Below are 27,451 nucleotides of genomic sequence, written 5' to 3'. Positions count from 1 at the left end.
CCTGCCACAGAATTGGGTCCTTGTCTTCCTTTAAAATGCCTCTCAGATGCCCTCCCTGGCTCTTCTCACTGGCTCACTTTGAAGCCAGCCGCCCTGGGAGAGGCCGGGCCAGGAGCTGAGGGCAACACCACGAGAAGCTGGGCCTGCCTCCGGAGTGAGCTTGAGGGGATCACAGTCCCCAACAGTTGCTGGATTGCAGAGGATCGGTTGAGTCAACTCTGATTCCAGACCCACAGAAACTGAAGGAGCTGCAGGAAACTATCGTCAAAAAGGGGAGAGAGTGGGCATCTGATCTTGTTATTCAACTTCAAGGAGAGGAATCTGAGTTTTCACCATTTGGAATGACAGGGGCCTCCTCCTTCTCCTCCTTCTTCACACCTGAGATCAAGTTAAGCAAATTCCCCTTCTAGCCCAAATTTATTAAGAGTTTTTCACAAATTCTAAATTTGCACTGAATTTTATCAAGCAATTACTTTTATATTTTTATTCTTGTTTGGTCTATAAATTGTTCAATAAAATCTATAAATTTGCTGATATAAGACCATTCTTACATTGTTTAGATAAATCCAACTAGATGAGGAAGAAAGGGCTCTCAGATTCATCCTTTGCTCTCCGTTCCCACTGCCCCCCTGTGGTGGGCACTGCCCAGACTGCCAGCCCACTCCTGGGACAGGGATGAGACGGACCCCGGGGATTTCCCCATGGCTGGTTCTGCACCTGGCCCGGGAAGAGCTTTATGAGCTCTCCCTCATGGAGGGAGAATGGGGTCAGGGGCTGGCAGCTGCAGGAGGCACAGTCCTCACCCAGATCTGGGTCATCAAGGGGCCTGGGGCAAAACACCGCTGATTAGGTGGGGGCAGTGGGAGACAAACATGCTCACACCTACACAGACACACTGACACACCAGGAACTGCCCCGAGCCCCAGCCCAGCTGCTGTACAGAATCCTCCTCAGTCCTGACTCTGGCTTTGAAGATTCCCCAGATGGAAAACATCTTTCCTGCTCACACTCTTAAAAGCACAGGGCAGGGTGCAAGGCAACCCCCAATGATGCAGGGTGGTGTGGTTGGAAGCCCAGGCGTTGATTTTAAAAGCCTCTAGTTCCCAGACCTCACTTCGCCACTTTTGAGCTTAATGATTTTAAGCAAGTTGCTTAATTCCTGTTGAAGCCCACCAGCCAAAGACCACTAAGAACACCCCTGGAGTTGAAAAAATTTGGGTTTATTAGTAATTGTTGCAGCCAAGGAGACTGCAATCAATGGGCACCTGTGGAGTGTCTTAGAAGCAGGTGTTTAGGGTGAGATTTGGCATTGGGTTAGGTGATTTTGGAATGGTTCAATGAAGCGAGGTTTTGGATTGGGTGCTATCAGGAAGTGGGGGTGATTCTATTATTGGGTATCTTAATAAAGAAGCAGCAGTCACTCATATGAAAGGGAAGAGGGCAATGTTCAGTCATTTTTGTGGTTTCAGCCAACTTTTTTTTTTTTTTTTTTTGTTCTGTGCTCAGGCATGACATGGAGTGGTCTTGTTTCAGCCTTGCTCTATCAAGGTTGATGGTGATCTTGTTTGATGCTGATGTTACATGAAGTTGTTTATGTTGAACAGGAGAACCCCAAGGCACAGAAGCTAGTGCCAGGTCAGCAACCAGGTGCTTTTTCCTTTCTTTCCACTGAATTTTATCACTGATAAAATAGGGATAAAAATACTACGGCACACATTAGGCAGCTGTGAGAATTAAGGGAAATAAGGTAAAATGCATGGCACAAAATAAAACACAATAGCCAGGAGATATCATCATCATCATTGTTAAAAAATGAGTTTGTGATAAATAGTGAAAGCAGAGAATCAAAATAAAGCCAAATACAGAAGAGACAGAGGAAGAAGCGTCCTGGGGAGAGGTCACCTGGTCCTGGGGCTCCAGCTGTGACACACACCTGAGGCCAGGACAGCCATAGTTGTGTGTGTGTGTGTGCATGTGTATGTGTGTACTTCGAGCATGGGGGTTAAGGAGTAAGTGTGTTCAGGACACACTGACTCCTAATGCCTGGAGCCACCTCTCTATCCAGGAGATTCTCCACCCTTCCTGTCCCCTCTCCTGGTCTGACGCCTCTGGCTTGCACCCCAAATCCATTCTGCTCAGGCATGGAAATAATTGCATGAGAATGTTTGGCTGGACCAGCTGTTCTATGCACTGGCCTGGGAAGAGTTTATTGCTAGCTCCCCTCAAACAAGTTGTGTCCTAAATGAGAGCTTTAGGGGGAACAAAGTCCCCTGGGCAGTGAGACTCCCAGCAGAGGTGATCCAGGCCTGGGAGAGCTGGAAGGATTCAGCCCCCAGCCTCTGGAGAGGCAGAGTGTGCTCCTCAGGATCCCGAGGCCCCGAGTGGCCTCATGTCTGAGCCCCTGGAAGCATCACCTCTGGGGCCTGGCGCCTCAGAGAGCTCCTCAAGGCCTGCAGGATGGCGGCCTGGCTGTTGCGCACATTGTAGTCGCTGAGGCTCAGCAGGCGGTCAAAGTCTTCCTCCGTGTACGTCATGTTGAACAGGGAATAGGGAGAGGTGGCCACATCGAGATCCACTTGGCCAGCCTGGAGCTCCGCGGGGCTGCGCCGGACACCTGCCCAGGGGTGGGAGGGGTCAGGAGCAGAACCCAGAGGCCTCTGGGGCTGGGCACAGGCGGGGGCCACCGCCACCAAAGGGGATTGTCTCCCAGCCCCCTGTGGCCTTCGTCCAGGAATATAAATGTGCGTAGTAGGATGCTATTTTGAGACATTAAGAGTCTGCTTCTCCCCACATTTCCTTGTACCATTAGACTTCTCCCACTATTCAGGCAGCCCCCAGTATCTCTATATATTGCTTCAGGGGAAAGGGAAACAGCAGAACAAGGTAGTCAGCTGGGCTACTGAACGGATTCCTAGAGCTGAAGTGGCAAACAAGAGTCTGAAACCACAGGGCTTTTGCTTTGCAAAAGCCAGTCTTTGTTGGGAGAGAAAGAATTCTTTAGAATTCCAAGATGTGGGCTGAGCATGTTAATGCAAAGCTGGAAGATTTAGAATTGTGGGGGACTATAGAGTGAGGGGGAATAATGCACAAAGGCAAAAATTAGTCTTTCCCACCGAAGGAGACAGAAGTCTGTCCAGTGGGTGGGAAGAGAGGATTGGAAGGAGTGTGCAGAGGGTTTAGATTTTGGGGGCCCCTGAGTAGAGACCTGGCTCTCTAAGAAGGGGATCCAGCCTGGGCTGGGGTAAGATGGTGGACAGGCCATCCAAAACCCTGGTAGGTTTAGGGGAATCTGAGAGAGAGGGGCCGAGGCCTCTCCTTCATGGCTGTTTAGCCTGGAGAGCCCTTAGGAAATCCTCCAACATGGTGCCTGAGAAGTGGTGGAGAGGGCTACAGGTAGTGAAAATACAGATGGGCCCTGAAATTGGGGAGTCCTATGTCCCTCTCCCCTGACACACAGAGCAGGAGAGCAGAGGACCTCCCATGTAGCCAAGGGGAACTGGGGGAGGCCAAGGGACATATGACAGGATGTACACAAATATATGGCCCTGCAAACAGAAGACCCCTGCAGAGATACGGGCACCGAGGCCAGAGCACCACGTCTTTGGACGGTCTTTGGACCAGGTGGGACCAGTTTAACTTTTTCCATGCAGACTCTCCACCCTCTGCTCGGCTGCAGGGGCAGCTGGGTAGGGGCCCAGGGCAGGGCCTCAGAGGGGCCCCGGCTGCCAGGCTGAGAGGGAGGGGAGGAGCAGCCTCACCCGGGGCTGAGTGCTCCTGGAAGGAGGCGTTGACCAGTGGGAAGTGCAACAGGACAGGGGCCTCGGGGCAGGCGAGGTCCGAGAAGCGGTGGCACTCCTTGGGCTGGCGGAGGTCCTGAGGGCTCAGCTCCACCCGCGGGAAGGGCAGGCCCTGGGCCCGGCAGTAGAGCTCGGTCTGCTGCAGCACCTGGGGAAGAGCGTGGCCCAGAGGGAACTCTGGTCATGCCAGGCCAGTGGTCCAGAACAGGCTAGGGTGGTTCCAGCCCACTCTGGTCAAGACAACAGCCTGGTTTGGTTCTGTTGGTGGCCCAGTTAAGCTGCACCGTGCCTGGGAGGGAGTCTGACGATCTGGGTGGTTGTGCAATGGTGTTTGATTAAAATCTTTAGGTGGGGGACACACCCAGCCCTATTTTGGATGGCGGTTGTTGGATGATTCAAAGCCCAGAGCCTCAAGGGCCTCAGTAGGAGACACGCTTCTGCGTCTCGGCCCTGCCCCTAACAAAACTCCTGGGGAATGGGTGTGGCAATGCCCAGGCTGATCCCCTTAGGGAGGCAAGGGGCTTTTCCCTGTTCACATGTCCTGGGAGCCCAGGGCCCCAGTGCCACTACAGGTCCTTCCCATCCAAGGACCCTGGCAGGAGTCTGTAGGTCAGAGCCTGTCACCCTTTCTGCCTTCCCTCTGCTAGGGGACCCAGGAGCTCCGCGCCATTGGCTCAGCCCCTCGCGGCCTGGCCCTGGCCTGGCTGGACAGAGGGTCTGGGGTTCCCATGGCAGCTCTGGGGTGGGTGGAGGTACCTCAAAGGGTGAGGACAGGGAGTAGTCAAAGGAGAGGATGAGGTCCAGCCTGCGGCCCGGGCGGAACATGGAGGGGAAGCTGCTGTTGATGAAGTAGCCGGTGTCCACCAGGCAGAGCTGGCGCTCCTGGGGGGTCAGCTGGCTGGCGGTGGCGTCCAGCTGGCAGTCTGGGGGGGGGGCAGGGGTGGTCAGGGGCAGCCTCTCTGCCACAGACTGTCCACCCTGCAGCTTCATACCACATTTGCCTCCTCATCTCCTTCTTACACCCAGCCTCAGGGGGTTCCCAAAACTGCGCATCAGCCCTAAATGCACATAGTAACCCAGCCCCTTCTGAAACCTTCCAGTGGGCTTTTCTCCAGGCCACACCCCAGGAGAAGTGGATGCAGTGACCCCACAGGCCTCTCTGCCAGGATCTAGCCATGGCCCATCCTCACCAGGAGCCCAACCTTGTTACCTGGGGGACACACGGCCATGGCCCTCACCTGCCCAGGTAGAGAAGTGTTTCTGGCCACAGTAATCCTGGTGCAGCTGGAGGCCCAGGAGGAAGTTGGGGCTGTGCTGGTGGAGGGGCCTGCCTGTCAGGAAGCCCTTAAATGCCTGGGCCAGTGCCGTGCCGGGCTGCAGCCACGAGGCCTCCAGACACGAGGCGGTCCCTGGGGAGGCAGGGGCCTCCTTCTCTGCAGCCGGAGAAAGAGATGTTGGGCCAGCTGGGGCCTGGACATGCCTGGCCCTTGACCCTTCTTCCCCTCTCACCCCTGGCCACCAACCAGCATCTGAAGGGGAAGTGGCCTCAGGCTGGGCTCCCCTCCAGCCTCTCTTGCCTACCCATGTTCCTGATCCTGTCCTTGATGTGCTGCTTACAGGTCTCGCCAGAGCTCGTGAGGTCATACCAGGCGTCCAGCAAGTTCAGGGAGAAAATGTTGCTCCAGATACCTGAAGAGAAGTCAGTCCTGGGACCCCAGTGGCCTCCCCATCCCCACTGCCAGGTAGCCAGTGTTGTCCACCCCTGGGTGCTGATGGAAAATGGGAGGGGGAGACGGGGCTGCCCCTGTGATGGCTTTTCCCCACAGCCCACCCTCTGCCCCTCACCCTGGGCCTCTGCCCAGGCCTGAGCTGTAGGAGACAGGTCTAGGCAGAGAGGTCCAGCTTCGGGCTGACCAGGGCCTTCTGAGTGACCACCCCTCACCTTCCAGAAAGCAAATCCGGGACTCGGGGAGCCTCCTCATCAGCCGTCCCATGAAGAACTCGGAGCCGAAGAGCTCAGGGGGGATGTAGGCCCCGTACTTCAGGAACCCTACCTCGTAGGGGGAGAACTCAACCCACTCTAATGGGGCGGGAGGGAGAGGAAGGAATGTGAGCAGGGTGGCCCAGGGGGAGCCCCAGCTCTGAAAAAGACCAAAGATACATCCCCCGTCAGGCTTAGCCTCCTTCCTGCCTGGCATCGATCCAGCAGATGCAACAGATGCAGGTTCCTGGGCTGACCCCTGCCCCACCCAGCCCCTCATGCACATCCTTACCCCCACCCCAGGACGGCTCCTGAGCCCATCAGAACCGCCATCCTTCCAGAAAACTGGGCAATCAGTACAGGAGAGTCATGTTTGAGTTCTCTGGGAACCCTCAGGGTCCAGAGGATTTGGGTGGGTGGGAGGATGGGTGTTGGGGGGTAGAGGGTCCAGGACTGTACCCTTGAAGTCGAGGGTCTCCAGATTGTTCTCTTTGACATTGAGGCTCAAGTAGAGGGGCAGAGGGTTCTGCCCCTGCTCCAGTGCAGCTCTCTGTCCTGACAACTTCTGGTCCATCACCTGGAGTTGGGGGGACAGGGGCTCAATGAGGGCCTGAGTGAGGTTGAAAGCACCCAGGGGCAGCAAGTCCACCAAGACAGGGGCAGGGTGGAGTACAGGCTGGGGTGAGGAGGCAGCCCCTCCACTGGGCCTCCTCTTCATTTGGAAGGATCTGGGGGTCATGGGTCGGGTGTGCGCATTCAGTTCCCACTCCCACCCCCACATTCTGACCAGCCCCGTGTACAGGGTCGTCATGTAGGGCTACACAGGTCGTGCACTGCACATCTCCAGGGAGCACCGTTCACAGGGGATGGTAGTTTCAGCGGCTCTGTCTTTATGGGTTGAAGAGGGGAATGGATGTGGACACTGACACACAGAAACAAAGGCACATGGGTGCACACACACACATACTGCTTTCCAGAAAGGACACAGGAATCCCCTTTCAGTATACATTGTAAGCTATGCTACTGGATGGGCTGCCCCTTCTGGGTCACCCTGATGCAGTTCAGGATTCGGTCCCTTCCAGATGCTTTCCTGCCATCCTTGCCTCCCCCTCATGGCCCCCCTTTTCCCTGCTTCACACCGTATGACTTTGCATCCCATTATTTAGTCTTGCCTTCTGGCCCTCATTTTCTCTTCAATAAAATGCCATCTGTCCTGGATGGCCAGGACTGTGGCTTGCCTTTTCTGGGAGCCTCCCCTGAGCCTCACGAAGTTCTAGGACATAGAAAGTTCTCATTACGACCTGGACCAGAGATTCAAATAGGGCTCATCTCAAGCATCAGCAAGGTCCATGGTGCTGGGTGCCTGGAGCACCACTTTGGGAAAGATTCTGCTGTCACAGCAGGGGTTGAAGCTATCAGCCCTTGGCTGAGGTCCTGAGGGAGCAGCGGGGACCACAAGTGTATCCTCCCTCCCACGAGTGTGTCCTCCCTCTGTTAGGCTCCGTGGGCTGGAAGGAACCTTACTCAGCATCTAGTCCTAGAAGGTTCCCAACCCGCCTAGCAGCCCCTATCATCAGACTTACAGTGCCTGTTAAGTATACAGATTACTAGGGGTCTTTGGAGAATCAGCATATGAAAGCCACTCAGGATTTGCCTTTTTTTTTTTTTTAATCTCCCCAGGTGATTGACATCAGCCAGGTGTGTGACCCAGGATTCTAGTCCAGACAGTCCCAAGAGGAGCCCCTTCCCCACCCAGAGCAGAGTTCCCTCTTCCCCAGCAGCCCTTCTGTCCCATCCAGAGAGGGCTCCTGTGCCAACCACAGTCACCTTTTGCCCCAGTTTCTTCAGTGGTCCCCAGTATGACCCGAGTGCTAGGGAATCCTCCAGAAAGCACCCAAACAGGATTCAAGCCCCTGGCACTGATGATGTTAGATCTGCAAGTCAGTCCTGCAGGCATGAGAGTGTCTATGCATCAGGGAGGGAGGAGGTTTGAATAATACCTCTAATTCCCTTCCCGAAGTCTTTTTATTTCAGAATCCTGTTTGCTTACTTTTTTGATATAGATGAGGAGGGAAAGTTTGTCCTTTTACTACACTTGCACAATTTCTGCCCTAGGGAAAAGTTTGGAAAAGGGTCAGAACAGCCCTCCCTCTATTGAAACAGCACCCACTATTCTCTTCAGCAGCTCACCAGTAAGCCTAGGCAGGACTCTCGGTCTCCAGCCCCCCAGTTTCCAAATGAGTGTCCCCAACCCTGCAAATCACCATTCTGATGACCGACGAGTCCCACCCGAAATGTCAGAGCTTGGGGCAGTATCGGCAGTGTGTTGTCATGGTTTGGGCATTGAACGTGGTGGGATTAAAGGGGGTATAAAACCTTTTGTCCAGAGTTGAAGAAAAACATGTAAGACATTCTTAATTCAGGGAAAGATAAAAGAAAAACTACGAGTTTCTCCTTGAGGAATGGTGAGCAGATTCTAAGCAGTTCAGTACTTGCTGGGAGAAGAGTAAGAAAAAAGTTCAAAGAGACAGTTTGAGAAGTATTGATTATAACTGGTGTATTTTACAAGTGGATTTTTTATAAAACCCATGCAATATTATACAAGTATGTAGACTAATAAAATTGCTCTGAGCAAAGTTTCAGGCTGTAATATTTCTCTAGTAATCCTTAATATTAATTAAATTGTAATTTGTTATTAATGGAGTTGTATTTGCTAACATTTAAAAATGACTTTTGATGCTTTAGATTAGTAAACTATAGAAGAAATAAATACCTGTTTTTATCCAAAGACTTAAAAATTACAAATTAACATCAAAATTATCTGAATAAAACATTATTTTAAAATGCATATAATGAATGAAGAGGTAAGGTGTGATAAACAAGAAAAAAGAAAATGATAAATTGAAAATCTTCTGTACATATTTGAAATTTTAAAAACCATATGGGAGCTCATTTTTAAGAATACATAAATGTCCAATGACATTCTTGTGCACAGTAAAAAACTAATTAGGTTTGCCTTTTAAGAAATGACTATAAACCTGTGTGTTAAACCTTGCATTAAGCCATTACTGATGGTTCAAATGGTAATTATATAAAAGTCTTTTTTTATAGCCTAGGATCAAACTGTATTTTCTAGCATCTCATAGTGAACTGTTAAAACAAACTTTTCCTTCTCTATTGTAACTAATTGCTGCCATCACTTAGAAAAGTCTGTTATTAAAACGTAATACCTACTGAACTGAACCGAACTAATCTATGTAAACAGTAGATCCAAAGAATATATCAGACATATTAAAAAATAGAAATATTTCAAATAATTGTTGGTTTTAGTCAAGATGTGAAAAGAAAGAAATAAAGACTTAATTTCTGGAATGGGTTAGACTACCCCTTTCACTGAAAATACTAAAAAAGTTAGATATAAAATTTTAAAAATATTTTTAAAACATTGAATAGCAGCCCAAAGAGTAAGGAACCATCAGGTCAAAATCTAAAGGAAAATGGGAACCCAGAAATATATATGAGTACCTGACCACAAAAGCCACTTTCGCCCCAACAGCATTTGTCATCCCTGGCAAATTTGGGCCTCAAGTTTTGCATGACCACAGAGCAAAGGGGACAGAACTCAAGGCCCAGTGCTTGATCACACATTAGGCTGGGGAACTAAAGGTAAGAGAGAACCTGAAATAAACCCATCCTCTCCACCCCAACTCCAGAAAACTGCAATAGGTGTTGCCTTTGGGGCAGGGAGTAAACGGTAAGGAGAGAAATCCAGGCCATAGAGCAGGCTTCACATGAATATTCAACTTGAGTTCTTATCACTTAGGTGATTCAGGGATCCTCAAGCCATGGACTTGATTCAAGGTAATCCCAGCTGATAGTGACTCCAGGTACCTGGTAGAAGCAAGCTGTCAATCCTCTCTTGAAGAGGACTCTTTCATCCTTAGCCTCAAAAAAAGTCCCACAAATAAATTTCCAAGGCGACTGAACAGTCCATGGTTGGAAATAAGTATGCACACAAGGAAACAAAGCACAGTGAGTAAGAGCCATTAGAAACAAAAGACTGAAGGAATAGATTCACAAAGACTTCTGATACTGGAATTATCAGACACCATTTATGAAACAACTATGTGTAATATATTTAAGGATATATAAGACCAGCTTGACGATATCCACAGGTAAGACACAAGAAACTATTAAAATGACCTATCATATTTGAAAGAGAAATAGATAAGATTTCTAGAAATAAAAAAGAAAATAACCAAAATTTAAAACTCAATAGGAAAGTTTAACAGCAAATTAAACACAGCTGAAGAATTATTGAACTAGAATACAGTCATGAGACATTATCCAGAATGCAGCTGGGGAGTTAAGAAATAAAAAGATGTAATATGTGGAGGAATGCTGAAATAACATGTAAAATAGTGGGAGAAGTTTCAGTAGATGTTTTATTGATGTTTCATAAGGAGAGGAGAGAGAGACTGAGCAGCGACCATATCTGAAGAAACAGTAGCTAACTAGTACTGTATTTAGGTTGACTTTATTCAGAAAATACTACTCATACAAATATGTTAATAATTTGTATGTCTTAAAAATAAGCAACAGTGCATCCACAATAGTTATTGTTAGTAAGAAGACTTCTTAACGTACTTTATTTCCAGATTTGGGATTCTTATCCATTCATCGTGATTGGGAACTTCACCTTCACAGGTCAAATTGTAAAACGTCTATAAAGCTTAAAAGAGTAACTACATGAACCAAAATTTGCCTAACTTTAATAAAACACCAAAATGAGAATCTTATCCTGGATTAGACACTATCAAACTAGATTATCTCAAATCACTGATAAAGTCTGATAAAGTTTTCAATTCACAAATGCTAATCAGCCCAAATGAGCTGGAGGATGGTCTACAGACTGGAGATCAAATTCCCATCAGGGTTTAGTCGGAGCCGTTTCACAAACGAGGTCAGAAACTTTTACTCTGAAGGACAGAAAATTCTTGCCTACTATTCGGCGACCACAAACTTTTGCCTCACAAGACCTGATAGCTGATAATCCAAAATTTTTCATCTCTACATCCATCTCTGATCATTGTACAACTGACAATTGAGTTTTGGATGATGGCTTTCAAAGCAAGCAAGAGAGAAAGACTACTAATTCCTCTCCCCTGTTGAAAGGAAAAAGACAAAAACATTATTCAAAACCATTGTTCCTCCTCCACTCTCTCTTTTATTGAGTCCTGCCGAATGAAAAAAGAGAAAAAGAAAGAGTGTGACCTACTGATAACGTCAACCTCTCACATGGCTGTCAGTGAGCTCACCCAGTCCTTGCTAGCAAATGGCTCGTTCTTTCTAGTAAATAGAAAGAGTGGTTCTAAATCTAAAGTCAAGGAAGATTTGCAAAAGAGACTGAAAAAACAACTGGCACTGCCAAAATAATGAATTTTATCTAATTTATATTTTCACATATTAAGAAAGAAGGATTTAAAACTGAATTTTAAAAAAAGGAAGAAAGAAGGATTTAAACAGAAATGCTTTCTTGAATGGTCCCATTAGTATTTAAAAAACTTGAATCTTTCTAAAAACGTGATGGCCTTTCACGTGCCTTACAACACGGAGGCAGAAAAACCCCATAATGTCACCTTTCATCTTTGGATAGCCAGAGGCAAACATTGTAATTCATGTTTTTAGCCACCACAACCAAGTTTTCTTAGAAAACGGCTTACACTCTGTGCCAGTTTGAATGTATTATGTCCCCCAGAAAAAGCCATATTCTTTGATGCAATCTTGTGGGGCAGACAGAATAGTGGGGATTAAGTTGGAACATTTGAATTAGGTTGTTTGCATGGAGATGCGCCCCACCCAACTGTGGATGATAACTGATGGGATATTTCCATGGAGGTGTGGCCCCACCCATTGAGGGTGGGCCTTGATCAGTGGAGCAATATAAACGTGCTGACTCAGAGATGGAACTCAGTGTAGCTGTGAGTGACGTTTTGAAGAGGTGTAAGCTTGCTAGAGAGGAACGTCCTGGGAGAAAGCAATTTTGAAACCAGAACTTTGGAGCAGACGCCAGCCACGTGCCTTCCCAGCTAACAGAGGTTTTCCGGACGCCATTTGCCATCCTCCAGTGAAGGTACCTGATTACTGATGTGTTACCTTGGACACTTTATGGCCTTAAGACTGTAACTGTATAGCCAAATAAACCTCCTTTTTATAAAAGCCAGTCCATCTCTGGTGTTTTGCATTCTGCAGCATTAGAAAACTAAAACACACTCTATATGGGTGAATGATAGGTAGTACAGTCAGCTCATTAGAGCAAATTACACTGAAGTGAAAGTTGGGGCCAATGGTCTATGGCTCGTAGCTTAATAAAGAGATTAATTATACCAAGTAACTTATTAATAGTTATAATAATTGCTTGCTTGAATTTAACAGTAATGCTAACAGACAATATTTAAATACTGTTGAAGAAACAAGGAGGCTCATAGCTAATATGTTGGACCAGCAATACATAGCAGAATATGAAAATATACACTAGCAAATAGTGAACTGTATGCAGATTCGGATCAGAAAGTAAAGTCAGAAAAGAAATCAGTTACCAATATTAATTAAAACAAAAGACAGGAAAAAGAAAAATCAGAGTATATAAATTATGCAAAGTAAATGGTAGAAGTAAATCTATAAACACACCCCCAAAGGAGGAAACGCTGACAAAGAACATATAAACTCTCTTAACTCAGGGAAAAAAGATTAGAACTATGGGCAGGAATGCAAGTTCTTCAAAGCGTGGTCGTCTCCATGTCCTGAAGTCTGTCTCCCATGGCCCTCACCCTTCCACCCCACGAAGCATCTAGAAATACTGGCTGAGATTGTGTGCTGATTTCAATCGCCAAGACGCCTGGGTTTCAACAACCATAGACAAATGGGAGCCAAGGTTTCGGGCCTCTAGGCAGGTGAACCGAGATCCTTGTTAAAAAAAAAAGTGGGGGGTGGGGCTCATAAAGGGATAAACCATCAATGAACGTGTGTACCAGAGAATCAAAAAAAGAAAAAAAGAATGAAAGGAAACTTGTCTGTCTCAGCCTGGGCTCTGTGTGATGGAAAAAAGTCTTGAGAATTTGTAACCACAGACCTGCTCCTCCCTCCACTCTGAGATTTAAATTTAAACTGCCTTTACCAGGAAACCGCAAGCCAAAAACTTAACCCAAAGTGCTCCCTGGTTGGTAGCAACCGGGGATACCAGGCAGAAGCAATTAGACATCCTCTCTCAACCTTAAACCCCAGCCTCACAGGCTTTTTATAGAGTAAGATCAGCTGACAACGGAAAATGTATGCGCTGGTTGGATATTTGATGATATTAAGTTATTATTTTTAAGTGAGACAATGGAATTGTGGTTGTATTAAAAACACAACTAGTCCCTATATTTTAGAAACGTATACAGAACTATTTATGGATGAAATTATATTGTGCAAGTTTGGTTCTAAATAGTTTAGGAGAAAGGGAGTTTATACCTAAAACAGGGCTGGCCATAAATTGATAATTGTTGAAGCTGGGTGATCGGTACATGAAGGTTCATATACTATTCTACTTCTTAATTAAAAATATTTAAAGATTAACTAAACAATGAAAAATGCAGAAAAGATACAATGAATAAGCCACCAACAGAAAGTCACTAAAAGTAATAAATAGCATCTTATGACCCCTAATGGTAAGTATAGAATGAAGTACTGGATATAGAATATAAAATAAGTAAGTTTTAAATGTTTCAATAAACAAAAGGAGGACCTAAAAACGTGACGCAAACAGACAAGTGTGAAAAATCACCAAAGATAACTTCTAAAAATAAAAATTTTAATAATGGAATTCAAAACTCTGTGGATGGATTTAAGACAGACTGCACATAACATAAAAAAGAATTAGTAAAAAAATTAATAAAAAGAATTAGTGATCTTAAAGATAAAGTTAAAAAAACTTACACAGAATATTCTAACAAAGTATGCCTAAGAATTTTCCAGAACTGATGAAAAATGTGAATACTCTTATTTAAGAAGTCCCCAAACAGGAAAAATTAAAATAAATTCAGTCTTGGCTACATCATGGTGAATCTGCAGAACACGAAAGCCAGAGAGCAGATCTTAAAATCAGCAAGAAAGAATAGCCAGAGCACTTTAAAAGGGATGACAGTCACACTGACAGTAAATTTCTGTCAGTAGTTATAAAGGAAAACAGAAAACGGAAGAATAATATCTTCAAGTGCAGAGAGAATGTCCTTTTGTTGACCTAGAATTTTATGCCCATGTAAACTATCACTAAAACAAACAAACAAAAAAAGTTACCGTAAAATAAAGACTTCTTTTAGATAAATATTTGGAGAGTTTAGAGAGTTTACTATCAACCAACCTCACTGAGATTCCTTCTGAAGGACGAAATTTCATAAGAAGGGAATTGAACCTACAGGTGAAGACTGGAATGCAAGAATTAATGAACAAAAAATTGGTGAGCATTTGGGTAAATGTTTAGGGGTTAAAAAACAAGATAAATTGAAGACTGAACAATTAAAATATGTAAGATGATGTGGGGTGATTGGAGTTAAAGTATTCTAAAGTACTTATATTGTTTGGGAAGAACATAGAGCAATTGGTTAACTTTAGTTTTTGTTAAATTACATACACTTGCATATTTAAAGGAAAACCAATAAAATAGAAATAGTTTATGTAATTTCTAAACAAGTAAAGTCAGAAAAGAAAACAGTTAACAATATCAATTAAAACAAAAGACAGGAAAAAGAAAAATCAGGGTAAATAAATTACGCAAAGTAAATGGTAGAAGTAAATCCAAATAAATCAATGATCACAGTAAATGCTAATGGACTAATTACTCCAGTAAAAAGAAATTGGTAGATTGAATTTTTAAAAATCCAGCTATAAAATATTTATGAGATGTACTTAAAGCATAAAGACATAGAAAAGTTGAAAATAGGACAGATAAAGATGATCCATGAAAATATGACCAAAAGAAATCCATGTGGCTTTAATAGTATCAGACAAAATGGACTTTAAGGCAGAAACAATATTAGGGATGAAAAAGGTCACTATGGAACAATTCATCAGGAAAATATAACAGTTCTAATCTTATATACAAGGAATACAAAAGCTCAAAACAGAGAAAGCAAACTTGACTAAATGACAAAGAGGAATCAACAAATCCATAATCATGGTGGGAGATTTTAAGACTATTCAATCAATAATTGATCAAAGAGATGAAAACTTAGGTCTCAACCATACAATTAGCAAGCTCAATCTATTGAACAGATATAGTTAGAGAATGCAGTCTTTTCAAGCACACCTGCAACATGTTTTTAAGTACAATAAAATTCAGTTATCAATAAGTAACAAAAACAAACTTTAAAAAAACTCATACATTTAAAAATTTTTAAACACATCCCTAAATAATCCATAAAGGAGGAACTTAATGGAAATTAGAAAATAGAAGTGAATGATACTTAAAACTTGTGGGAGGCAGCTAAATTATTTCAGTGGAAAATGTATGGAATTAAATCCATGTATTTGAAAATACATGAGGTAAACATTCAGATGAAGAAATTAGAAAAAGAATAATGGTAATAACAAATAAGGCAGAAGAAAGACAATAATGATAAGAGAAAATGTGAAATACAAAACGAGGTAAAATAAAGGGTCAAAAAAGCAAAAGTTGGTTCTTAGAGAAAACTAACAAAATAGACAAATCTGTGGCAACATCGAGCAAAAAAAAAAAAAAAAAGAGAAGACACAAAATAAATAACATCAGAAAAGGAGGATAAAACAATAGATATTAGCAACAACAACAGTGACAAAAATTTAAGGTACCAAGAAAGAAATCTAACAGATGCACAATTCTTTGCTGAAGAAACAAACAAAAAACCCATCTTAATTTAAGATATTAAAGAGGACTTAAATAAATGGTGAAAATACCACTTTTATGGATAGAAATGCTCAGCTGCTTGAAGATACCAATTTATCAAAGATATTTATAAATTCAATGCCATTTCATTCAAAAACTTGACAGCATTTATCATGAAACTTGACTAGCTGATTCCATTATGTATAAAGAAGAGCACAGGGCCCAGAGTAGCCAAGCTAATTCTGAAGAACCAAGATGGGGAGACCAAAGCTTAGTACAAAGTTACAGTAACTACTTCAGCATGATATTGGCAAAGAGATAGAGAATCAGTCCTGCTAGAACAGAGTAGAGAGCTCAGGAGTACAGGAAGCCTAACATATGACAGAAAAAGCAATGCAGATCAGTGGACAAAGTTCCATAAATGATACTTGGAGTAGTAAGCTTACTAAGCCTTCCTTAATGGAGCAATGTATTTAAAAAATTGTTTGCTCAGTTTTGTCTTGATGGTGTTAGGAAAATAGTAAATTTAATAGCTAATACATGGATAATGCTTATATGATGAGAAAGCACCATTTATGTGCTCATAACAATCTTATGAGGTAAGTACTGTTCTCACCCCTATTGCACAGATGAGAAAACTGAGGCACAGAGAAGTCAAGTAACTTGCCTAAGGACACACAGCTAGTAAGAGGCAGAGCTGGGGTCAGAACCCAGGGATTCTGGCTCCAGAGTCTGTGCTCTTAACCTCACCCTGAAGATGAAGAATAATAATATATTTCAAAGTGCAGTATAAATTTTAAGAAGTGGTTCTAGGAAGTTCACTGGGTCCTAAACACAACGCAAAGCTTTGCTTGCTTAGTTTACTGCGACACTGACTGGTCTCTAGCTCTTAGGAGATCCAAAAATTCTGCTTCATGGCATTAATTGAATAGCCTGACTCAGAAAGGAAGCATCCTGCAAAGCTGGGCAGACCCTAGAACTTGGTGGTTCCCACGTCCTTTAAAAACCGGTCCCGGCCTCTCGCGCCCTGCAGGAAACGTGCCCGCCCGCGCCTGCTGTGTGGCTGCCGCAGCCCGGCCCCCCTGCGCACAGGCCACGCGCCGTACCTGGCCGTGCAGCATGGACTCCAGCACTAGGGCCCACAGGTCCACAAAGGTCAGGGGGTGGCCCTGCTCGGCCCGCAGCTCCAGTTCTCGCTGGTAGCTCCTCAGACGCTCTGGGGAGAAGGCATCCAGCTTGTTTTTGGTCAGGTGCTCCCGGGCGTGTCGGATGGGCCCCTCAAGGTCCCGCTGCGACCACTGGGGATCCCCGTATAGGTGGGCCATTGTCCTGGAGAACAGGGGACAGGGTCAGTAGGAGGCTGAGCCCGACAGGGGTCGATGGAACGCCGCTTTCCCCCCTCGAGCCTCTCTCCCAGCACATGGCTCCAGCCGCCATGGCTCCGCCTCTCTGGAAAACATGCCTCTGGGGCTTTCTGTCCTTCTAGATCAGACATTGTCCAATATAAAGATCATGTGAGTTCATATGTGTAATTTAATATTTTCTAGTAGCCACATTAAAAAAGTAAAAAGAAACTGGTGAAATTAATTTTAATAATATATTTAACTCATATCAAAAAATTATCAGTTCAACATGTAATCAATATTAAAAAAATTATTGACATACTTTGCATTTTTTTTTTCAAAAAATGATTTTTTTTCAGAATTCACTGTGTATTTTATATTTATAGCACATCTCAATTTGGACTGACTACATTTCTAGTGCTCCATGGCCATACGTGGCTTGTGGCTACCTTACTGGACAGCATAGCTCTAGACCCTGCTTCCCCATCTTCATAGGTCTTTCCTGAAACCCTTTAAGACATGGCCTGTCAACAGCTGTCACCGAAACTCCACTGAGGTTTTAGCTGACTTCTTACTCCTTAAAGTCACATTTCAATAAGATTCAAAGGAATGAATCTCTAACAATGAACTGTTCCAACTCATCTTAGGTGGGTGGGAGCTGTAGGGAGGCAATATTGTTCCTAGGCAGAAATAACTTCCCTTAATCTCAGTTGCCTTCTAGGGACAATAAGAAAAATGACTCCAGAGAGTGTGAGGATTAAAGAAAAAACAGTCACCAATTTGGAGCTCCCATTACATGTAGGCATTAGGTACTATGTTTTACTTGGGTTATCTCGCTCCAATCCCTTGGAGTAAGTATTTATTGTCCCCATTTTGGAGATGAGTCAACTGAGAATCAAAGGAGGTGAGCTGCTCAAGGTCACCCAGGCAGTAAGTGGTGGAGTTGAGACTCAAACCCAGCTCTTTCTGATGCCTCCCTTACTCCTCTTCAGTAGCATCTGGGAACTGACCTCCTACATCGCCTTGCTGATAACAGGGCCTCTGTAAATGTTTTCTTCTTTTTGAGAAAGACTTCTTGGGGCCCATCAGATCATACTGATCACTCAGTTTTCCATACAGAGGGTCCCTCTGGTGTCCACCCCAACTCCACGCCAGGGCAGCCAGAAACCCCCTGAGCCCTGGTTGTCTCTGCTTCTCCTCCAATCCCAAGACCCTTACCATGTAGAGCCCGAGATGCCACTGAAGTAGGTCACACAGTCCAGGAGGCCCAGCTTCTGCAAGCCCAATAGGTGGCCATAGAGCGAGGTCATGGCCCGGGCACCCCCTCCTATAGCCATGATGCCCACGACAGGGACCTGGACCACACAGAGACAGGCTGGCTTAACAGAGGACAAGGACGGAGCTGCCTCCTGTCTCATCCAGGCACCCATCCCAGCCCCTGCTTCCACGGGAAGGGGCTTCCTAGTTGGGGCCTAATAAAGAAAGGGTTAGAGCTAGAGCCCAGTCCCTCCCCAGGAAGCAACAGCATTCAGCCCAGGACAGAGCCCCAGAGGGAGTGTGAACCCTAATACCCCCATATCTCTCCATACATGCCCACCCCATTTCTCTGCTGGCAGGAGCATCTAGAGAGGGTAGGGGAATCAGGCGCTCCCTTAAGGCCAGTCCAGGGTATCAGCACCCACATTCCCCTGGGTCCCCTCCAAACCTCATCCTCCTGCAGGTCTCCCTCCAGCTGCAGAGCCTGCTTCAGGGCCTTAGCCACCACCTGCTTTCTCCTCCTCAGGAAGGCTTTCTCCTCTGCAGACAGGTCAAAGCCCAAGTGTACAGCCAGCTTCTCGGGGCTGGGACAGAAGAGGATCCAGGGGTCAGGGTGGCACCTGCATAGCTCAGCCACAGGCTGGTCAAGTCCTCAGTGAGCTGCCAACTGAGCTTCCTACTCCCAACCCCAAGGAACATCCTTTTCTACAACCCACTTCCCTGCCCCCGCCATGAACCTTCCCTGTCTTTCCCCCACTGATATGGATGTCCCTTACCAGGCCTCTGCCTTGAGCTGTAGCCTCACTCCTGGGGCCTGAAATTAAGGCAAGAGACCCTGTTCAGAATATCGTGGACCCTGAGGGGGACAAGGGTGTCCCCTGAAGACCTTGAACTCACTTCATCCTCATTCTTTCTGGCACTGCCCATCTGGTTGAAATCACTTACACGAGGGGCAGGGACATCGATGGTCACCTCCTCCCCCATGGCCAGAGACTTCAGGGGAACAGTGAGGTGCTCCTCTAAGCTCTCTGGGTTCCAGCCATTGCCTGTGACACTCTAGAAGGAAAAATTCAAACATTAGTTCATTCATTCATTCATTCATTCATTCCACAAGTCCTTACTGAGTCTTTAGACAGACACAGCTATCCGACAGATGCAGTCCTCCCCTGATGTTCACTAATAATCGTGTAAATAATAGTAGCTAACATTTATTTAGTGCAAAAGCATTGCTCTAACTGAATTGCATGTAATAATTTATAAAGAAAAGGATCATTAGCTGATGTGACTGTTTGAAGGCAATAAGCTATGTGATGTGATAGAGTAACCAGAGGTGGGCTATATGGGTCTATTTTAGGTGAGGGTCAAGGAAGGCCTCTCTGAAGAGGTGCACATTTAAGCTGAGATGTAAAAGAGGTGGAGGAGGAGGCAGCCTTGGAAGGAGTCAGACAAAGACAGGGAAAGCACTTGGCATGTTGGAAAGGCGAGAAGACAAGCGTGGCTGGAGCATCGTGAATGAGAAGGAACACAGGGCAAAATGAGGCAGCAGAAGTGGGCAGGGGCCGGGCTGTACAGTGTCTTGTGGGCCATAGACAACAGATTTTATTCTGAGAGCATCACTGGAGGAACCACTGAAGAGTGTAAACAAAGACTGACATGGCTGTAACACTCCCTCGCAACTTCTGGTGATCCTCCCTGTATGCGGCTAAGGGCCTGGGGCCTAACTGGAGGAGGCTGACAAGGACGACAGGGGGCCTGGTCTTGACTGCAGGGAAGGCCAGGGAGGGGTCTGCAGCAGCCTGAGCTGGCCAAAGGCTGAGGTTGTGGCTGGAGAGCTCCAGGGCTGAGACTCACCCTCAGGCACCCACTCAGCTCTGTCCCCTGGGCTGCCAGGTAGTGGAAGCAGAGGGCAGAGGCTGGGCCCAGCACAGACGTCTGTGTGTCCTCATATGACCCCTTCACCACCAGCTCCAACTCCAGCTTGTCCTGATCTGGGGGAAAAGAGTGGACAGGTCAGGCAAGGGGATTGCATGTTTACTAGCATGAGGGGAACAGGAGCCCAGAACCGCAGCTCAGACCCAGGAAACAGGGCATAATGCCTGGACGTGGCTGCAGCCTGGAAGGCTGGAGCATGTTACCAGGTCCATACGATTCTAAAAAGGGGCCTCCCCAACCTGCCAATCCCCACAACCCTGTGGGACTCCCACCTCCTGCGACATGCTTTCCCCCAGGCAAGGGGGTCCTCCTACCCAGAGGAGAACTGTGGCGCTCTACCTTACCTGCTCATCTCCCACCCTGTGCAGGTTTCTCAGGAGCCCTCCTCTCCCACCACTACACCACTCCTACCCACAGGTTCCAGCCAGAGCTCTGCTCAGGTCTCACCTGAGTCCGTAGTCGTGCTCCCGGTGCTGTCCAGATGCACATCCAGGCAGGACAGCTCTCGGGCCTGGGGCAGAGCATGTCATGGGCAGAAGCTCTGCTGGGTAAGCTGAGCTTCCTCAACCTCAGCCCTCCAAGCCTCTCTGTCCCCAATCCACCACACACTGAATGAGAAGTGGGCCCTAGCGTGGGACTGGACGCAGAAACCCCTTACCCCATACCCCATCTCTGATCCGCTGCAACCAGATGGCCCACCTGGATGTTCTGCAACAACCGGGAGAACCCCACCCCATTCCCCACACCAGCTCTCCTGGCTTTGCCAAACTTCAGGAATTTCTGGAAGACCTAGGCTCTCAGGCATGGTTGTTTCTTCTCTAAGCGCTACGATTCTCCACAACATATTCTACTTCAATGGTTATGCAAACCACCAGTCTACAGGATGATGGACTGGGGTACCAGAAGAACATTTAAAATTTTGGTGACTAGGATATCTCCTGACTGTCCTTGGCTTGACTGATGAACCTTCTGCATTCTCTCTGTAGAGTATGCCAGCTGATGCCCACCGTCCACTGAACTCTTGCCACAGACCTTCCCCTCTATAACTGTTGAATTTAATCATGGCTGGTCTCCATCCTTCTGGTAAGAGACAGCTACCATAGCTGGGACTTTACTCTAATGGATATTTGAACCAGTAAGACTAGCCCATCAAACAGGCACTTGCATGACCCTGAGAGCGAGTGCCTCCTTACATTTTGCACGCAGGCTCCTCATTTGCCTTACCCTAGTTCCAGGCCTGTTCCTGGGTCATGCGGATGCTGCTTGTCCCAGAACCACCCTGAATGGAAAGCTTGCCCGCTGTGGCCCTCCTGCTCATGGTACCTCCATGAACCTACTGTTTTTAGGAGAGCTGACCAGGACTATCTTCTGTTCCAAAGAGGAGCTGATCACCCCCTGCCCCTGCCCCAAATCTCCTAGAGTGGAAGCACACCACACCGGTAACTCCCTCTGGGTCTCAGTTACCTCAGTGTTGACAACCTGAAGTTGGACCCGGCCTGCATGACTTCACCACCTTTCCAGTTTATCACATGTGAATAAACACCACCAGGAAGCACCTCAGATCCATGCCCCTCCCCCAGTCCCTCAGCCCTCCAGCTTCAAGTCAGAACCTCTTCTCAACAGACCCTCGGCTTCCCCTCTCTCCACGCTCTCTTGAGGCCCAGGCATCTCCAAGCTCCATAGGCCCAGGTGACCACCAAGCTGGAGGCCAGGGGTGATTTTAACATGAAGCCCCATCCCTGCCTTGCCCCTTCTGGTCCACACCCCAAGCAGCTGCCCCTGAACCCAACCCACCCCACTATCTGCTCTGGGGCCCCTCTCTTCATCTCATCCTCACGAGCTCGGGGAAGGCAATTACCACAAGGACTTGGTTGGTGATGAGGTTTTCTGGGTGGTCCGACCTGGAAAAATCAAACCATCCAGAGTCTGGCCTTGCAAAAGCAAATGTTTCCTGCATCGACCTGCCCCCCTCTCAGCTGAGGCTCCAGCCTATAAGGGTCTCCCTGGGTGATCCTGAGGGTTCTCTAAGTGCTGGATAAGATTCAGGGGAGGAGAAGGTGCTCCTGAAGAATGATAGATGGAGGGGAAAAAGTAGGGCAGAGAAAACATTGACCTGCATCTCCTCATTTCTCAATGAGGATCTCTCACCCAGACCTCCCTGGTGGGGTGGGGAGATGAGGGACAGAATCTTAGCTGGTCTGACCAGCAGGGAGATCTGGGTCAGGTCAGGGAAGACTCTCTCCCTTGCTAGATCCTGGGCTCTGAGAACCCAGGCTGTGTGATATTACTCACATCTCCTCTATCAGGAACTCCACATCCAGTTCCTCCTGCCCCTGAAATCACAGAGCAGGAGCAAGTCATGAACTTTTATATACATCTTTAGAGTTGACACAATCTTTCATGTGCATTATTTCGTCATCTTGAGCAGTCTCTAAGGGAGGCACTGTATTCTAATTATTCCCTTTTCACAGATGAGGAAACTGACGCTTAGGGAAAGAGAATGCAGAGTTATCCAGAGCTGGTAAGTGTTCAGAGAATGGGTTTTCCCGCCCTGGGTCTAAAGGGGAGGCTTAAGGATGCCCAGCACCCATTTCACCTTCTTCCTTAGGGGAACCCAGGTCCCACCCCCTGACCTTCGACCTGCTCACGAGGGAGCCTTGGGCACCATGGGGGGTTCTGAGGCAGTGGGGAGCGATGGGTTGGTTACACTGAGCTGTGATCTGAGGGGCATTAGGAAGTTCTCCATCACCCAAAATCCTCATCCTGGAGTTGATTAAAATCCCTTCATGAAGTGATTCAGACTATATGGTAAAGTTAAGCCTTCTCGCTTCTTATTAAAATGCAAATGTACCCAAGAGGGGTTTACATCTTTCTGTGAGTGACTTTGACCCAGCAGCATTCCACGGGAAACAGTAACTTCCTCAGCCAGGGGCCTACAGGGACTTCCCCACCCACCTGGGGACTCAGGGAGAAGGTCTTCCGGAGCAGCTTGCCAGGAAGGACTTCTGAGACATCATAGAGAACCCTGAAGCAGGCATCATCCTCCGTGACTGAGTCCTCATCATAGATGCTCAGCTCCAGAACATTCTAGGGATCCAAGAATGGTAACTGAGTCCATCGTCTACTCATAGCTACTGTAGCTCCCATCTTTTGAACACTTACTTAATGCCCAGGGCCAGCAGAGATTATTAGGCCTCCATCCTTGGTACTTTGAAATAAAAATAACCATAAAACTAAAAGAAATATAAGGAAATCCAACAAAGTTCCTAATTTCCCTCTCCTAATTTTTGCTCTGATCCAAAATAAAATTATTTCAAATAATTCCTTCTCCCCCCGACCCCACCCCTTTGCTGGTTCCTCAAAGCATCAAATGTGCCAGGCACCTTGCTAGGAGGCTTTCATGGATGATCTTAACTCCACAAGAGCAGTCAGGAGAGGCTCTTACTGTCGGATTTACAGGTGGGCTTAGGGAGGAGCACCAGCTCGCCGGAGGTGGTCACACAGCCAGGTGCCGCGGGCCGGGCTACGCAGATACCCTCCTCCCCAGCATTTCTCTGACTGAGCCCCGAAGAAGGTGGCTCAACCCCCAGAAACCTCCCTGTGAGGGGTACGGCCTGTCCTCAGGTGGGCGGGCCGGGGATATCCTGGCCTTTACCTTGACCTGACGCTGGATTCGGAAACTGAAGGTTTCGTTCCATACAGGGTGACTGGAGTTGGTGACTGTTTTCGTCTTGAACTTTGTTCCAGGAGCGGTTGGCAGCTGTATGATCACATATGGGTCTGCCTCGCTCACTACCAAAGTCAAGAGAGCAGTTTCTGAGAGAAATTTCCTGCCAGGGCTCTCCAGGGGCCTCCCCGGGTTCTCACTGAGACCCCTGTGCCACCAGCCCCAGGCCCCGAGGCCTTTCCCGTGGCTCCCAGACCCCCGGGCGACGGTCACTTACACAGGTCGGCCTGCGGCAGGTTCCGCGCCTCCAGGACCCTCACGGTGAGCCGGCAGCAGGCAGAGGCCTCCCCCTGGAGAGAAATATCAAACTTGCAAGTCCCTCCTGCTCATTCCCTCACCCAAACCTCTGGACCTGCTGCCCAGCATCCCCTGCCCTCCAGCCCTCTGGACACAAGTGGACGCCAGTTCAAGGGAGACCAGCAGTCTGAAATCCTCAGGGACTGAACTGGAGCTCAGCCCATCTGTGCTCTCTAGGGGTTTGAATTAGGAAACTCTCAAAGCATCAGGCCATTGCAGTGATAAGGTTGCAGGTGAAAGGTCATTGTATGTTACGATGCTGACATGCCACGTCAGGCCCCAGGCAAGCCCCAGTGATGAGGTCAAAGAAACTGTGAGTGAGCAGAGCTGTGAGGACAGAGAAGACGAGCAGAGAGTAGGCGGCAGGAGGAAAAGCAGACAGACCACTAGGGGTGTGGCTGAGTCCTTTTGGCCATGGGTCACTGCTTGGATCCAAGGGGTCCCTTGGGTTTCTGCTGTCCCTGGGGTCTGACTGTGTGGCTTTTTCTGGGTACCCTGCACAGGCATCTTGTAAGCCCCTGCTATCTGTGGTAACTCGAATGAGTCCAGCAGGGCAAAGGCACACTTTTCCTGTGGGCTGGACCCCCAGGGAAGGCAGCTGGCCTTGGAAGGGACCCTGCCCAAGATGACCCCTGGGGCATATGGTGCCAGTAGGAAGAGCCTGTGTGGAGTGGGCCATTAGAACGGGGGCCGAGGGGGACGTGGAAACACCATCGCCTGTGCGGCACCAGCAAGGAGGGGACACGGCAGGGCCAAAGCTGACATGATTCCAGGGGAACCACTCACTTTGATGTGTGTGAAATGGTGACCCCCGGAGTTGTGCAGTGTGGCAGCCCTGGTGAAGAACCCACAGGAGTACCCCGTGAGAGAAAAAACCCTGCAGGGGGAGGGGCTTCTGCCATCAGGCTAGACCCACACTAACCTGTCAGCTGCCTCTTATGTCCCCTCCATCCCTCCACTCCCACCAGGACCTGGCCTCTGTTCTGCACAGATGCCAAGACCCTTTGCTGCTGCCTGCTAGGGGCCGGCTCAGAGTCCACAGGGAACTCAGAGCCCCCTCCCCACAGAGAACCTTCAGGGTCGATGGGCCACAGCCAGGCCGCACGTGACTTCTCCCCTGGCTCCCTGCATCCTGCCTCTCCTGTGGAGCCATGCTGAGCTGGGAAGAGGCACAGAGCATCCCTGTCGTTGCTGTCAGCTTTGTGGCACAGCACACGGGATCCCCCCATGTGTTTGTTTCTACCTTCTTGGGGCTTAATTCCAGTGACACCACAACATTTCAGCTCTATGGGCCTTAAGCCACAGGGTGTCACTGGCAGGGATTTAATGACTTTTTAGACACCTGAATCTATTTCCTCCCCATGCCCGGAGAAGGCACTGGCTAGGATTCCAGGGCCCAGGAGAGGGTTGCACTCCAGCACCCCACTTCAGGACAGGGGGAGGTCAGAGGCAGCCCCACCTTGCTCCCCTGCTCCTCCAGCCAGGCTGGGGGGCCACAAGTCCACAGCCTGTGGTGAAGCTTTAAAGCCACTTGCTTACTAAGAAGTGTCCCCAATTGCTCACTTTTTGCCAGTCGCTATCCCCAATCCAAAGATCATTGCCCATTTCTCCCACCAGTCACTGGGCACCTCTCTACCTCAGAAAGCCCACAATCCCCTGGCAGGGTATTTTTCCTAAGGTGAAAGCCCAGTTCTCTTCACCTCTAAGACCACTGCTAACACAGCGCACGCAGAGGATGGTATAGTCTTTCCAGGGGGATGAGGATGGAGAAGGAAACTTCAGAAACCTCCACAGCTCAGGGCTCCCAAGAAGAGATGATGGAGTCAGAGCTGTCCAACCCCCTCCACCACCCTGGCCCTGCAGCCTGGGGTTTCTCCCAGACCCCATCAGAGCATTTCCACCTGCTGTCGGCCCTGTGGATGGGTCCTCAGGACCTCAGGCTGACACAGGCTGGAGCAGCAGGCTGGAGAGGGGGTTCCCTCTCTATCTGCTCCCAGGACTCTGTTGTCTAGCTTGCCCCAGTGTGGAGCTGCTTGTCTGGACTCAACTCAGAGCCAAGGTTCCAGAACCCCAGCAGGTTCTGCAAATGTGGCACCGGATCTCAGGACAGTGACTTGGGCCCACTTAGCTCCTTTCATAGCCACTGTTTGGGGCACCAGGAAAGACCTGAAGAGCCAGCCTTGCTGGCCGTGGTGCCTGCTCTGAGGAGAGGCTTGGATGGGGCAGATGACAAAGGATGAGAAATCTCGGCTGAGAGGAAGCACAATGGCAGGGTGGAGGTGAGCAGTTCATCACCTCTTTGGCCTGGTTGCAGCTGCATAGCTCTTAGGCCCAATAAATAATTGGTGTTGGGTGGGAACAGGCCTTCTAGAGCTCCTGAGCACACGGGGTGATCCCTGGGCTACGGCTGGTTGCAGGAAGTCACTGCCCTGGGTGGGCTGTGGGCCTGGTGGGTCTCCTTCTATGACACGTTGCCACCTATGTTCCCTGATGTGGGTATGTGAGCATGTCAGGCTGCTGCTGCCTGCTGGCTCAGCCTGCTGGCTCATGTTGGAGAGAGGAGGCTCTGGCTGACCCCTCTCGGGTTTCCCTGTTCCTCTGCTTCTGTGGATCCTGCTTGTCCATCACCACCCACTCCACATCCCCAAACGTGGACTCTGTCACCCTCTGCCTCCCATCCTTTGTCTCTGCCTAGGTCTGTGGCCCGGGCCCTCTCTGAAGACCAGGACCACCCTGATTTCAGCTGTGCCAAGCTTTTCAGGATGCACCTTTGTCCCAGGCCCTGCCCTGCCCGGTACCCATGGGCCCGGCAGACACTGATACCTGGTGAGGATGGCCAGGGGGTTCCCTCGGTGATGGGCGCTCCATGCCAATCTTATTCCAGGCCTGGTCCCTGCCAAGGATGCCTGCTCCCTGGCTGGGTGGCAGCAACTATCCCAGTGGGATGGGACCAACTGTGAGTGGGCCCAGCCTCAGAAGAGCCGCAATCCTATAAATAGGTTAGAGCCCCACCCCCAGGGCGCTCCCTCAGCCCAACACCTTCCCCTCTTCCCTAAGAGGCTGGGTCAACCAGCACCTCCAGAAACCTCTGGCAGAGCTCCAGGCTGTGGGGCAAGCAGCCACCTGGTGCACTGTGGGAACACAGGCTCAGGTACAACAGAAACTTGCAGCAAGTGACGGCTTTATTACTAACACAGCACAGAGGGTCCGAAAGAG

At 48.2% G+C, this 27,451-nt stretch overlaps 1 protein-coding gene across 1 annotated transcript; it reads right to left on the bottom strand.

Moving 5' to 3' along the window:
* Positions 1 to 1,843: 1,843 nt before the first annotated feature.
* PLA2G4D (phospholipase A2 group IVD) lies at positions 1,844 to 27,103 on the bottom strand. The gene is made up of 20 exons (XM_037834232.1): positions 27,059 to 27,103; positions 24,156 to 24,228; positions 23,867 to 24,003; positions 23,167 to 23,298; positions 22,504 to 22,544; positions 22,070 to 22,112; positions 20,659 to 20,722; positions 20,131 to 20,267; positions 19,225 to 19,335; positions 19,056 to 19,093; positions 18,728 to 18,863; positions 18,241 to 18,377; positions 16,786 to 17,008; positions 6,238 to 6,355; positions 5,740 to 5,877; positions 5,379 to 5,486; positions 5,036 to 5,230; positions 4,554 to 4,720; positions 3,759 to 3,945; positions 1,844 to 2,614 (listed from the first exon to the last, which is right to left on the bottom strand). Exons 1-20 carry the CDS (start codon positions 27,101 to 27,103, stop codon positions 2,388 to 2,390), a joined length of 2,457 nt encoding a protein of 818 aa, XP_037690160.1. The 3' UTR covers positions 1,844 to 2,387.
* Positions 27,104 to 27,451: the final 348 nt, after the last annotated feature.

The sequence above is a fragment of the Choloepus didactylus genome, chromosome 4 (assembly GCF_015220235.1).
Source record: "Choloepus didactylus isolate mChoDid1 chromosome 4, mChoDid1.pri, whole genome shotgun sequence".
NCBI classification, from domain to species: Eukaryota; Metazoa; Chordata; class Mammalia; order Pilosa; family Megalonychidae; genus Choloepus; species Choloepus didactylus.
Note: the sequence above shows the minus strand (reverse complement) of the source record. Positions and strands in the feature narration are given on the sequence as shown.

Bases quoted from the DNA above. Each gene is read 5' to 3' on its own strand.
- PLA2G4D (XM_037834232.1), bottom strand. From the start codon at position 27,103: ATGGAGCGCCCATCACCGAGGGAACCCCCTGGCCATCCTCACCAG. The intron at 24,229-27,058 runs GTATCAGTGTCT...ATTTCTCTCCAG, and splicing joins CCCCTGGCCATCCTCACCAG to GGGGAGGCCTCTGCCTGCTG. The intron at 20,723-22,069 runs GTAATTGCCTTC...GCTCTGCCCCAG, and splicing joins TCACCAACCAAGTCCTTGTG to GCCCGAGAGCTGTCCTGCCT.